The following is a 13238-nucleotide window of genomic DNA, read 5'->3' as shown; positions in this document are numbered from 1 at the left end:
CAAATCAGTTCAAGGATTTATTTTCTTCCCATCCTCTTTCTCCATATGCTTTGGCTTTCCCATGGGAAGAAGCTTCTCTGACTTTGGTGGGATGTACTTTTGCTTGTTGATTCTTCTGAGCAAGTCGTTCCACTCTGGCTAACTTCTCACTTACTAAATTGTTTGTTTGTTTGCCCAAGATTATTTCCACAAGAGATGAAGTTCTACAAAATATTTATCCATGCCTTTAGTTGAGTTTTGCCCTTTTACTCTAATTATTCATCTCAAAATTGAAATTGTACTCAAGGAAATTTGACTGGTGAACTTTTGACAAAGAACAAATTTACTTGGAATTAATCTTGTGCAAGGTTCATTAAAACTTGTGACCTTTTTTAAAATCTGATAATTCCAGTGAGACTTGCACTAGAGGAACTCGCAGTGGATTATGCCAAAAGTCGACTTCTCAGCCCAGAAAACAAAAGAGCTGGTCCACCCCACACACTAAACCATGGCTTATCACAGTGTGTGTGAGCTAGAATGAACCCATGTGAGCTTCAGGCTTGCACATATACACCCTTTTGCATTGTTGGAAGGAGGAATTTTGATGCTTTGACTCCTGTTTTTAGTTTGTCATGTTCTCAGGACCAACAGACTACTGTTAACATTAACCTATGGTTTATTTTAAAACAAGCCTTCAGAAGCAGCAGTTTGGAGTTGGTTTTTAAGTACAGTCGTACATTGGCTCCCGAATGCCTTGGAAGTTGAATGTTCCAGCTCCCGAATGATTGAAAGCCGGAAGTGAGTGTTCCAGTTTTCGGACATTCTTTTGGAAGCCAAACGTTCTTTTGGGAGCTTCCTGCAGCCAATCAGAAGCCACACTTTGGTTTCCGAACATTTTGGAAGTCAAAACAGACTTCCAGAACGGATTCTGTTTGACTTCCGAGATACGACTGTATAGTAGAGTTAATGTTAACTACAGTTTGTTGGTCCAGACAATATAACAAACTACAGCTAACTAAAAGCAGAAAAAAACACTTCCAAACTTCTCGTTGCTCTCTGAGACAAGAACATAGGAGTTAGGAGTGCACAAGTCCAAGGCTAGCTCATGCGTATTCCAGGTTGTACAGTTGTGACCATTGGGCACTTTTAACTTCAAGAGGAGCATGTTAAACATGTGCTTTAATGTTTACACTGAAATCAGTGGGAACTTAAATGTGCTTAACTTTTGTTTGGATTGTGCTACTTGTGTATTCGGGACTTAAATATATACAGTAATGGTGAATCTTACATAATTCTGTTATTCCACTCCAACCCAGTAAGGTTTGCAACAAAAACTCTTGTATGCCAAAAATGTTAATGTACATTTTAGGGGATAGGTTACTATTTTTTGTTGTGTTGTTGCTACAGACTGAAGTTTGTCAAATGGTAACATAATCCCTTATGTGTTCTGGGTTTTGTTTTTACACAAATGCAGAGTTACAATAATTGTTAATGTTTATAATTCTTATTTTGTGTGTAAATTGAAAACTGCAAGATGTATCTACATGTGTCAACACTTCAGTAAATGTAGCAGTTTTCATGTTTATGTACATGAATATAAGCTCTTGACGGTAGCTAATAATTTGGATAAATTTAGTTTTTATGTTGACATATTTTAGAGATTAACACCAGAATAAAATGTCATAAAGTTCATCCTGTGTTTCTTGCGTTTTTATATTAGATTTTATATGCATGTGTATTTTTTAATTATTTGATCCTTTTATTTAGCATTACAACAGTGTTTATGTTGCATACTGTTGCATCTCCTTGATATGACATAAATAAAATACATTCTGTTTATAAACATTATTTCCTTGGCACTTGTGCAAATGAAACTTGTGCAAGTAAAACGGGAGAAAATGTTGAAGAGCTTAATAAATGCTCTTTGTATTCATGCTAATAATTACTAAACTGAGCCCAATTCAAGCTTTGTTCCAAGTGAGTGACAAAACATACTGCAGCAAACAAGGTGATAAGTCATCATTCATCATTTATTTATTTTCTTACATTTCTGTCCAACCTTTCTCCCACTATGGAATCCAAGGTGGTAGACATGTGGTTTGCAGGCAGTCATCCTTCCAGGCACTGGCCAGAACCAGATCTGCTTAGCTTCAGCAAGCTAGTGACTTCATGAGCTTTCAGACTATATACCCTGGGACCTTGGCAAAACTTCACTTAGTAGACTATTTATGACTTGTAATATGTCTGCTTACTGGCACACTGCAGACATGTGTGTTTTATGCACAATTAAAGGTGCTAGGTTTTGACATGCAAAGCCCATACACCAAGCCAAAACTGAACAACCAGTGGCAGATCTGGTCTCGGCAACCTGGTTGCTGCTGAACAGAGAGGCAAAACAAATAGCAAGTTGTTCAAGTGGAGAAGCTTGTCTGATGGTTCACATGCACCTCAGTTGAGAAAAATCAACTAGAAGGAGGGGGTGACAGGTAACAACTAATAGCTGGGAACTGAAAGAAAGGTCAGACCAGATCTTACTTCAGCCATGAACTCCTTTTGCAGGAGGCATTTGAAATTGATATTGCCGGGGGGGGGGGGTAAACTGCAGTGGGGGTTGCATTTGGCAAGGGTTCTGGTATGAAGCAGCAGGAAGTGGAGAGAACTGCATGTGTGCTGGCTGGGAGGCTGCACACAAAAACCAGGAGGATGCCTTAGGTTTCTGGACAAATTAATGCAGGAAAAGCCGATCATGGAGGTAAAGCTTATCAGCGGCTACTAGCCACAATGGCCTTGTTCTGCCTCTGCGATTGGAAGCAGTAATGCTTTTGAATACCAGTTGCTGGACTTTCCACTTGTGCCCATCTCCTCCTTGTGGGCTTCCCATAGGTATCTGGTTGGCCACTGTGAGAACAGGGTGATGCAACAGGCTTCTCTTATGTTCTTATATTTGAAAGTATCTAATATGCTACACTACAAAATCTGTCAACTCACTCATGAAAATGTGCTATTGTATGCGACCTCTCTCTCCCTTTCATCCTGATTCAACTGGGTTGCTTGTTGCTAACGGTCTACATCGGGGATAGCTAACATGGTGACCTCCAGATATTATTGAACTACAACTCCCCAGCCAGCATGATCACTTATAAAGGATCATGGGAGTTACAGTCAAACAACACATTGGTTGCCCCTGGTGTACAGAGTAACTTGCTGCAGTATGACTTTAACCTGGATAAAACTCTTATTTGATTCATCATAGATCGTTTTTAAGGATCTATCTTTTTGTAAAGCAAATAATTAGATGTCAGAGAGAAAGGAGAGAGGCATGCAAAGTACCTGTTAGAGTTTAGACTGTCTCCTGGGCAATGGGAATAACAAGCTGCTTCACATACCTCTCTTTGTGCCAAAAGCTCCATTTTCCAGATGTCCAAAATCCCAGGGTTTTTTTACTATCCAACAGTGAATCAGAATGAAGTTAATGTAAAGTCTACTACATCCCGAAAAGTTTGAGACAACTATTATGATGGCACGTCAGTCAAAGCATGAATAAACTAAACAATTAGGGGTTTGCTTTACTCTTATTATTAACGATGTTGTTCAGTCGTTCAGTCGTGTCCGACTCTTCGTGACCCCATGGACCAGAGTACGCCAGGCACGCCTATCCTTCACTGCCTCTCGCAGTTTGGCCAAACTCATGTTAGTAGCTTCAAGAACACTATTAACGATGAGGTTCAGTCTATCCACTTTGGGGCTGGAATGGTGGCTGGCTGTTTTATTTCTTTGTTCTCATATAGATGTTGCAAGCCAGCTTCCCTTTGGTGTTGGAAAGCAATACTGAATGTGGTCTTTGAGCTGCTCTTCAAGTATCTTTCATTTTTATTTTCATGCACACTTTCATTTTCACCAAGCGTTCTGAACAAACTAAGTGGAGCTGCTTTTTGGTGTGTGTGACTAACAGGGTGTGTGTTTTAAAACCAGTCAAGGGTCTGCTCCAGTGTCCTGGCCTCCTTCCACCCTGGGCTGAAAACTCTGTGTGTATTGGGGTGAGCCAAGTCTCTCCCTCCCACATGTATTATAGTCCTATACTTTGAAAGCCTACAGTGCAAAATGGAAATATGTTGGAGTTAGGATGGAAGACAGGGCAAGATAAAAGTATTGGGATGGATATTTATTAATAAATTAAAATTAGAACTAAAACTGGACAGACCTTGGGTATCCTCTGCCTTGCATTGCTTTCTGATTAAGTAACTTGCCTGGCAAGGCCCTGGGACCCACCATTCCCCTTGGATAATAAACACACGGACACAAATATTTTGAGTTAATGGGATAAATAAGGCCACAACTTTATTGCTTACAGATGCAAGTGGTTTGGATTAGGCATTCGGTGAAACTGATTATATCCTGACTCCTGCATGCTCGCAGGAAGTCTCTTAAGGGTCAACCACCAAAAGGGGGAGCTGTATGATATACATAAATTAAGAGCACCCCTAGGGTCCCCGATGGGGTTGTGGCATGGCCGTAGCCCACGCCCAGGCTTCAGATAGGATCCACACCCACAGATCCCTTTAACAGGATACCCTTAATGAGGAGGGGCAAGTGGAGGCAACAACCTCCCCTTCCATGAACCAGGCTTACCCAATGCCTAACCACCCACAGCGGCCATGCCCCCTGGCTAACCTGATTGGTCAGCTGGGGGGGTGTGCTGTAGCTTGGAGTGTTGATGATGCAGGCAGCATCACTCCACCCCCTGCTGGGTCACAGGAAGGTTGCGGATGCCCGCCCACAACTCCACCCCCCCCCCGAGAAGGGGAGTGGTCTTCCCACCATGTTGTTCTGGATATTTGCTTCCCAAACTGCTACCCTGTTCAGAGCAAGCTGACAATGCTTTTAGCAGCCAAGTAACTTGCAATATGTCTGTCTACAGGGGATAGGGTTGGAACCTGTATGCAAAGCATATATTCTCCTACAGAGCAATGGGATTTACTTCAAAGTAAATATTGTTATAGATGGGGGGTGTCCCCCTAAACCCTAGGAATGAATAATGCTAGGATTTTGATTAATTGGAATATGGATTAAAACATAAACTGTAGAATTGTGCCAGACAGGGAATTCCTGGGTTGGCTTATGCAAGCAAACCAACCAGGCTGAGCTAGAGAAACAATAGAGGGCCATTAACTTATTCCCCCAGGTGTGAACAGAGACTGGGGATTTGGGAGGTTGCCAGGATAACTGCTCTGGGGGAAGGCAATGGGTTTCTTGGAGGAAGAAGGGAGAGGAGCTAGGATCCATCTTTGAGGGAGGCAGACTGAAGGTTGCCTGCACTGCTGCCTCTGGAAATGTATAAGCCATAAGATCTGGACTCCCTTCATGCAGACTGAAGGTGTAAATGGGTGAATAAACCATATTTCTTAAAGCATGACAGTTTCTGCCGTGCCTTCTATTCTCCAAAGGGACACAGTCCTTGTGTGTGTGCCTGGGACCCCATGGGCTCTTGCCACTTGGCAGAGAAAGGGACAGGCACCCAACATTTGTGACAATATATTTAGGACTGCACTGTTGAGAACCTGTGAATGTTCTAGTAAAACCATATTAGTCATGAAAGAAGGAAGCTGGCTGCTTGTTATTATAGTCTTTGCAAACATGCCAAGGTGTTGCAGGAGGAGTTGGTTTAAAAGGAAGCCACAGTGTATATTTAGGGTAACGCTTGTATACTGCACAGTAATTAAGGATGGAGATGAAGCAAGTGTTGAACTGAAACCATAAAGAATGAACTTGTCTATTGTATTCATAATGCATTTCTGAATGTTGCATTGCACTTGTATCTGTGTGAAGAAATGTTTACTTAATAAATTATTATTTCTATCCTAATTCTCTGCATGGTATGTAACGGTGGCTTATAAACATATATTTTTAATAGGAGCAACAATCATAACTACCAGAGACTTCTATCTTCCTAGTTAATCTTAAAACTCTATTCAGTCCTCCAGGGATTCTTTTAGGATTGTCCATTCAGCAGAACTTTCAAAAATATAGCTCTTGATCTTTTCCTAGATCTCCCCCTTACTGCTTAACTTGTGATTATGGGCAATCACCAAAGCAGTTATTGAGGGATTTTGGTAATTTACTTTTAAACTTCTAAACCAAGACTTTTCCATTTAAAAAACATGTCTGAGTACTTTTTAGACCCTGGGCACCACTGGTTTTATGCTGGTTTATTCTGAGGATAATGATGTCTTAGCAGGTGTTTTCATTTTAAGTTATATTTCTAATTTGTACCCTGCCCAGAGAACTTATTGTTAATGAGCAAGATAAAACTGCTGAATGAATGAATGAATATGTAGCATTAAGGATAGAACATTTTGGAAATAAAGACTAAGTCGGTATAGTGTGACAGCTAAGGCTGCAGTCATAACTCTCACTGAATTTAGCAAGAGTCTGAGTAGAGTTAGGGCAAGTCAGCAAATTCCTTGTTGAAGTATTAGTTTGGTGATTCTTATTGTGATCTAACTCAAACCACTGCTATCTCTGCAATATGAGGGTGATAGCATTAACCTACCTTAAAGCAGACTAGCTCTGTCAAATTACATGTTTATCCTACCTGTCTTTCACAGTCTTCAAAGGCATTATCCCTAAGACTCTCATCTGATCCGACCTACACTTACTAGCTTTAGCAAGGTTGCACCATCACACATATCCAGACCATGCCTTGCTTTAAGGATTATGGAGAGATATTAATATATTTAAATTACCTTAGGAGCTATACAAATGCTAAGTGTTTTATATAAACCTTTCAGGGACAGTAATTGTTGATGTCTTTGCTTTCAAATAAAAATGGGGTAAACATACTACATATTAGCTTTTGATCAGTTTTTTTTTAATGTAAGGCAGATTTATAGCCCAATCCTATTGTGAGGGCTTTCTCAGTTGCCACGCCTAGATTATGGGACATATTGACCCAAGGTTAGCTCCCTCCTGCTCTGTATCTCATTGTTTACTAAAAACCTTTGAATTCCAGCAGGCTTTGTTGTGTGTGGCAGATAATTCCCTTTTTAGGGAAGTTTTTAATGTTTGATGTTTTATTCTGTTTAATATTCTGTTGGGAGCCCACCAGAGTGGCTGGGGAAACCCACCCAGATGGGCAGGGTATAAATAAATTACTATTACTATTATTATGGTTATGGTTATTGTTATTATTAAATGTTTCTATGCTTGGTTTTAACTGTTGAGCCAGTCTCCTTGGTTGTTTTAAACAGTTGTTTTTATGAAATTGTAACTTTAAACATTGTAAGCCACCCTAGGAGTTGCTTTTGTATCAGTTAAATAAAAGTTTACCTGGAAATCTTACTGCATTCAGTGAATCTATAAGGAAAGAATTATGGGACAAGGCTGCTTGTTCCAGCAACTGGCAGAAAAAAAAGTTGACCAGATGGTTCAATGTGGAAAATTCAGCCAATTCTATTTAACCTACTTGCTCTTGTTTCCTGATTTATAATTCCCAGCTTTCAAAATTTGCTTGCCTAACCTTATTTCCTGAAGCTTTATTTCCTTACAGAAGCTGCACTGTCACCATTCTAATGCTAACAACTTCATCCTGAACAACTGAAATATTCACAAACATTCCATGACATCGCTGCAGTTTAGCCAATGGGTGGAGTAGTGGTGAGGGAGAGAGCTCACGGGTGACACACTTTTAAAAGCTTTTCATTATGCAGATAAGTGCATGCAAGTCAATTTATTTGTTGGGATGTCTAATGCAGCACATGCAGCTACCACTTGAAAGTACAAAGAAAGGCATGAAATATGCAACGAGGCAAAACTATTAACCATTTAGTTTTGTAAATATAGTAGAATAATTCGTAGCAAGTGTGTGGTGTCAACAGGGCTGAGCCTTTTAAACTTCCTGCTGCATCTGTCTCTCATGTTTGGGCTTGTGTGAATCAGATCTCCCTTTCAAATTAGGTTGGCACATTGCACTTTCTCCAGTCGTGTAGTTTTGCCCTTAACAGTGCATCTCTGTGTGAGGAAAGGAGCGTACTTTTCATACTGACCCGCTTTCAACACCTTCTGGAATACACCTTGGAGAAATCCCTGCTTTCGTGAGCATTGCTCTCACTTGGTTCCATAACCTCTGCTCGAGCCTTATTCAAAGCCATGGAACTTTTAAGAAAAGCAGAGGTTAGAAACACACCAAAAGACCTCAGCTTCAGGGCACATTTCCACTGGCACTAATAAATAAGACGGCGACCCCAACCTGCACGATTTTGAGACAAGGCAGAAGGGCTCCGGGAAGCTCACGGCGCTACTTCCGTGTTTGCGGGAACCACCCCCTTTCCAGAAACCCAACTCCGACACGGAGGGATATTACCGTTACCCTCACGAGGAACTCTTCCCGAGAGGTGGCGGTTCATAGAAAAACCCTTTTGGTAGACCGAACCGAACCGACGAGATGCTGAGGCCAAAGGAGAGCGGAATACAGGCCCCAACAGCGACCGGGGGCAAAGCGCTCCCCGTCACGTCTGAACGCGCTAACCGCGAGCGCCGCGTTTCTACCCGCGCTGGCCCGGGGAGCGACTCGCGGTTAGCGCGCTTAGAGGCGTGACGCCAAGAAAGCGAGCGTTTCTGCTCGTGGCCGCCGTCCTGGCTGTTTCAAAAGTGAGGCGGGTGTTGCGCGCGAGGAGCCGAGCCAAGGGGGCGGGGCCTCGTGTGTGAACTGAGGGAGCCTCGGCGGCGGGTGAAGTTGGCAGATTTATTTTCATTTCCCCCCTTCTCTTTTATTTTTATTTTTGTGGCCGCCCGTCCTGTCAGGAGCCCCCTCACCCCCGGCTCCGCGCGGCTGCTTGACAGGGGGCTTGAAGCCGCTGCTGCCGCCTTGCTTTCCCATTAGCAGCTCCCGCCCACCAGCCCGGGGCCTGATCGGCTGGCTGGCTGGCTGGCTGGCTGCTGACAGACCCGCTTCTCTTTTCTTTCCGAGCTGGTGGGAAAGCGGCGCCCCTCACGCGGCACCTCGCGCAGCTCCGCGCCTCAGTTGCTGCCAGGTCTGCGCGGGAGCGCCGCGGTCGGCCGGCAGCTCCCGCCTCACCTCCTCCGGAGCTTCCCATGCAGGGGGCTGACGAAGAGGAGCCACCAAGCGCCAGGTAAGGGACATGCGGCGCCTGCGAGAAGCAACAGGCTGGGGGGTGGGCGACGGTTCCTTCGCAGAAGTTTATTTGAACCGAGAGAGAGAGCAGAGCTTTTGGCTTCGAGAGTGGGGCGGGGACGCCGCCTGTCAAGTGGAAACTCAAAAAAAGGGACCAGGGTGGTTTTTCTTGCTGTTGTTGTTTTTGCTCAGCTTGAGCTGAGGGAACTTCTCTGGCACTGAAAAGACCAAAACAAAAGCAGCAGCCCGCCCCCCCAAGAGCGTTTCCAGAAGTGGCGGCCCCCCACAGAGGAGACGTCGTGTTCTCGGAAACCCCCAATCACGTGCCGTCGAGGACGGAAGGTTTAAAAGATTCACATTGGCAAGGGGAGCTCCTCCCCCCCCCCAATCCCACCAACCCATCTAGCTTTTTATTGTGAATGCAGAAAACGCCCGTTATGCTTCTCCTGGGCTGAAGAGAGGGAGGCTATATAGTATTTGGCGATCGCCAAATGGTTTGGTTAAGTGACAGAGCTGGGCACCTTCCTGCTTGCAGATTGGGGGGGGGGGGTACCTTCATCAGGAATTGCTCCGAGTGCTGGCAAATTCCCGACGAGTTATCCACATTAGTCACCAGCTGTAGGACGATAAGAAGCGTCCTTTTTTTTTTCTTCCTTCTGATAAAAGTAGGCTGTTATCTATGAAGGCTCTCGCAGTAAATCAGATGAGTTTATTTTTAACAGGCGCTCCTGTAGGTTTGCCTAGTTTACCCTCTCCTTTGCTCCTTGATGAATTATAGAGTTGGAAGGTACCCCTGAAGGTCATCTAGTCCAACCCCCTGCAAAGCAGGAATCTCAACTGTCACACATGAGAGATGGCCATCTAGCCTCTGCTTGAAAATCTCCAAGGAGAATCCACCACCTCTTGCTATTTTACTATTTTGCACTGGCTAAGCATGTCAGATTAGTACAGGAATGGGAGGAAATAGGGGCTGTTTGACATGAAGAATGTCTTCATGTGATCCAGTTCCATGATCATTATGACAGCATGAATATGACAGACCCAGAGACATGATGACATGTTGATAGGCTATATTGTTGTATAGGTGTAGAGCTTCTTTTCAACAATTGTGGTTCTCAGAACAAGTAACAAGGCTTCAGATTTGCATGTACTTGGTCATGCAGCATCACAACTGCAGAATGCATAGTGTGAAGTAGCCGTTAGAGCAGAGATAGAGAATCTGTTGGACTACAACTCCCATCATCCATGACCTTTGGCTATACTGGCTAGGACTGATGGGAACTGAAGTCTTAACAGCATCTGAAGGGCCAGAGGTTCCCCATCGTTGCATTAGAGGCAGCCTTAAAGTAATATATCTTTTATGTTAGTAGATTTGTAAATTAAATGGTATAAAATTTCAGCTCTACAATTCTATGATTCTATGAAATTCTCTTTAAAAAAACAAGACCCAAATTGGCTTGCTATCTGACTCTAAAAGAACTTGTTTAATTAAGCATTTTTCTTAACCAGCGTTAAAAATATTTGAAAAGTGACAATAAAGTACATTTCGCACTTCCTAAAGACTCAATTGATTTAACTTGTCTTATAGTGGAATAATAGAAATTGGACCTGCAAGTTAGTTTGTATTGGCATGCACTTTCACTTGAAAGCAGATTGAAAGTTTACATCGATACCTAAATGATACAGCTCTGTCATCTTTTTAAGATGACAGAAGCTGTAGTGACTTATGGTAGGTGTGGCAGACATATACAGGTACTTTCAATATTTTGTTGATGAGCATCTTATCTAATAAAGTGGATCTGTAGTGACATGTCTTGGTTCAGGACTTCTGAAATGAACTGGCATATCTTGAATACTGAAATAATATGTTTCAATATTCCTATCTGCTGTTGCTAATATACACAAATATTAAAGGGAGGACCTAAATCTTGAGTGCAGTGAGACTCTGAGACAGCACATACACTAAAATAGTTGAACTTCTACTATATCCAGACCTCTCCTGTTTTAATCAGGACTGCGAAGTTTAACAGCCATAATCACTTGGAAAATAATCTCCCCTTCCACATTTACCTTAGAAAAAAGCTCCTATTGGTGCCATTGAAAATCACCCCAGTGCTTAGTATTAATCTTGCTGAGAAACACTGATGTTTCTGCACACTTCACATTTAATTTAATGTGTAGTTAGGCCCAGAGAAACAAAGTACTAACATTCTCAAGTACAGTACATGCTGAGAAATGCAGAAATGCAAAACATGTTTTTAAGAAAACCTAAAGAGGGAAAGAAAATAGCCCAATGAGGACTGAACATGCTTAGTGATCTTCAGGAGCCCTTTAAATCTTACAGTATCCTGGTGTAGGAAATGGTTCCCTGGATGCCTGGCACCCTGAACATGGGTGTTTCTGTTAGGAGGTAAGGAGGATATATTGCAACAATTTGTTGCAGGACTCACTTGGGAGAACATAGTAGGAGCTTCATAATGGTGACCTGAAGTGTGTAGCTGCTTCTTTTATTTTAGCTTAGAAACCAGTATGCCTAGAAGAAATGCATGCCAGCGGTAAAAAACAAAACAAAAATGGCACCTTCAAGAATAGCAGGTTTATGGTAGCATAAGGTTTCATGGAACAGAGCCAGCCTCAGAGGCCTAAAGTGTTCCCCTCAGTTGATAGGCATCACCAGTTACTGTTGTGAATACCAGGAGACTTTATCATTAAGATTAGCAGACGGGGCATTGCTTGTAATCCTTATGAGGATTTGTTGTGATGAGGGGACTTACAGAAGACCTATGTAGTGGGGCCTCAACTCTTGAACCGTCTCACTGTGGAGTTGCATCTTTCCCATTTGCTGTAGGGATTATAACAACATCAACTAAAGATGTTTCTGTTTACCCAGGCTTTTTCCATCTTACATGGCAATTACTGTGTTTTTAATTACTGTTACCTTATGAATATTTTGATTTTGTATTTGTAATGCTGTAATCGTGTTGCTTATCCTTTGTTTGTGTATTGCCCTGGGCTCTGTTTAAGGAAGGGTGATTCATAAATACAAATAATAATAATAATAATAATAATACTGGTAATAATGGTGAACACAGTCTTATATACTTCTTCAGGTTTGCATAGAAATGTCACACAGGTGATGCCTATTGCATTTCCTGTCCTTTTGGCAGCACTTCTGTGGTTAGCACTTTGTGTAAATGGTTGAAGTGGATTCTAGTTCAGAAAAGCTTATACCACAGTAAGAGAGAAATCCAAAACCAAGATCTGCCAGGATGAGTGGAATTTGGAATAGGTGGATCTCTGGTTGTGCCAGCTGAAGTCGCTCATCAGCTGGACACCTCAGCTCAGCTGGATACCTCAACTCCACCTTCTTGGCTCACCTGAAGCTGACTGAGCCAAGGCCAGGATAGGCCCTGAAGAAGTGGTGTTCTGGGGCCTTTGCAGGGTTGGGACAGGGTATAGGAACACTTACCCCTATTCCAAACTCAGTTCAGCTTGGCCACGTAACCTAGCAACCCAGCAGAATTTACACTGGCAGAAAGGGTGATGTAAGTCAAACTCTGTTTTAAAGGCTTGTTTTCCCTCTGCCAGGCTTGGATTGTTTTAAAATAATTATTTATTAAATTGATATCCTGCCATTCTTCACAAAGTATCCCAGCTGCTAAATAGGGATAAGTTACACTAATATAATTTACCCCAGGGTAATTTACACTGGCTTTTTATTGTCTGGATTGTTCTGTCCATCTGTAAGTTTTTAAGGTGCTATAATACATAACCAGATTTTATATAAAAGTAGAGGATTTAATAGTACTCTGGCACCACCTGGTTGCTTCCAAAAACCCTAGATTTAGGTGCAGTCGGCATGAGGATTGATGTCTTGACTAAACTGATAGCTGATGTCTTGCTTCAACTTTATTATTCTTTTGAATGTATTTGTACAATTGTGCATGGCAGACCCAAGTGTGGTGGCTTGTTGTGAGCTATGAATATCCAGTAAGCTTCTACTACAGAGTCTCATTACCCTATTCTGCAAGCATTTATCTATGTCATATCATCATAGATAGTCCTTTGAATCTTTGGGAATATATAGTTTTGGAAGTTTCAACACTCCCCATGTTGGGTTAGGGCCAAT

General features: G+C 42.4%; 1 protein-coding gene across 2 annotated transcripts in view; it reads left to right on the top strand.

Annotated features, from left to right (window-relative positions):
• Positions 1 to 9032: 9032 nt before the first annotated feature.
• The window catches only part of ARHGEF3 (Rho guanine nucleotide exchange factor 3), a 121893-nt gene continuing 117687 nt past the window's right edge, over positions 9033 to 13238 (top strand). For both annotated transcript variants that reach the window (XM_033140957.1, XM_033140956.1), the window contains exon 1: positions 9033 to 9107. In XM_033140957.1, the coding sequence (XP_032996848.1) occupies positions 9070 to 9107 (38 nt within the window). In that variant the 5' untranslated portion in view covers positions 9033 to 9069. The remainder of the gene's footprint in view (positions 9108 to 13238) is intronic.

This window comes from Lacerta agilis, chromosome 2, assembly GCF_009819535.1.
Source record: "Lacerta agilis isolate rLacAgi1 chromosome 2, rLacAgi1.pri, whole genome shotgun sequence".
NCBI lineage: Eukaryota > Metazoa > Chordata > Lepidosauria > Squamata > Lacertidae > Lacerta > Lacerta agilis.
Note: the sequence above shows the minus strand (reverse complement) of the source record. Positions and strands in the feature narration are given on the sequence as shown.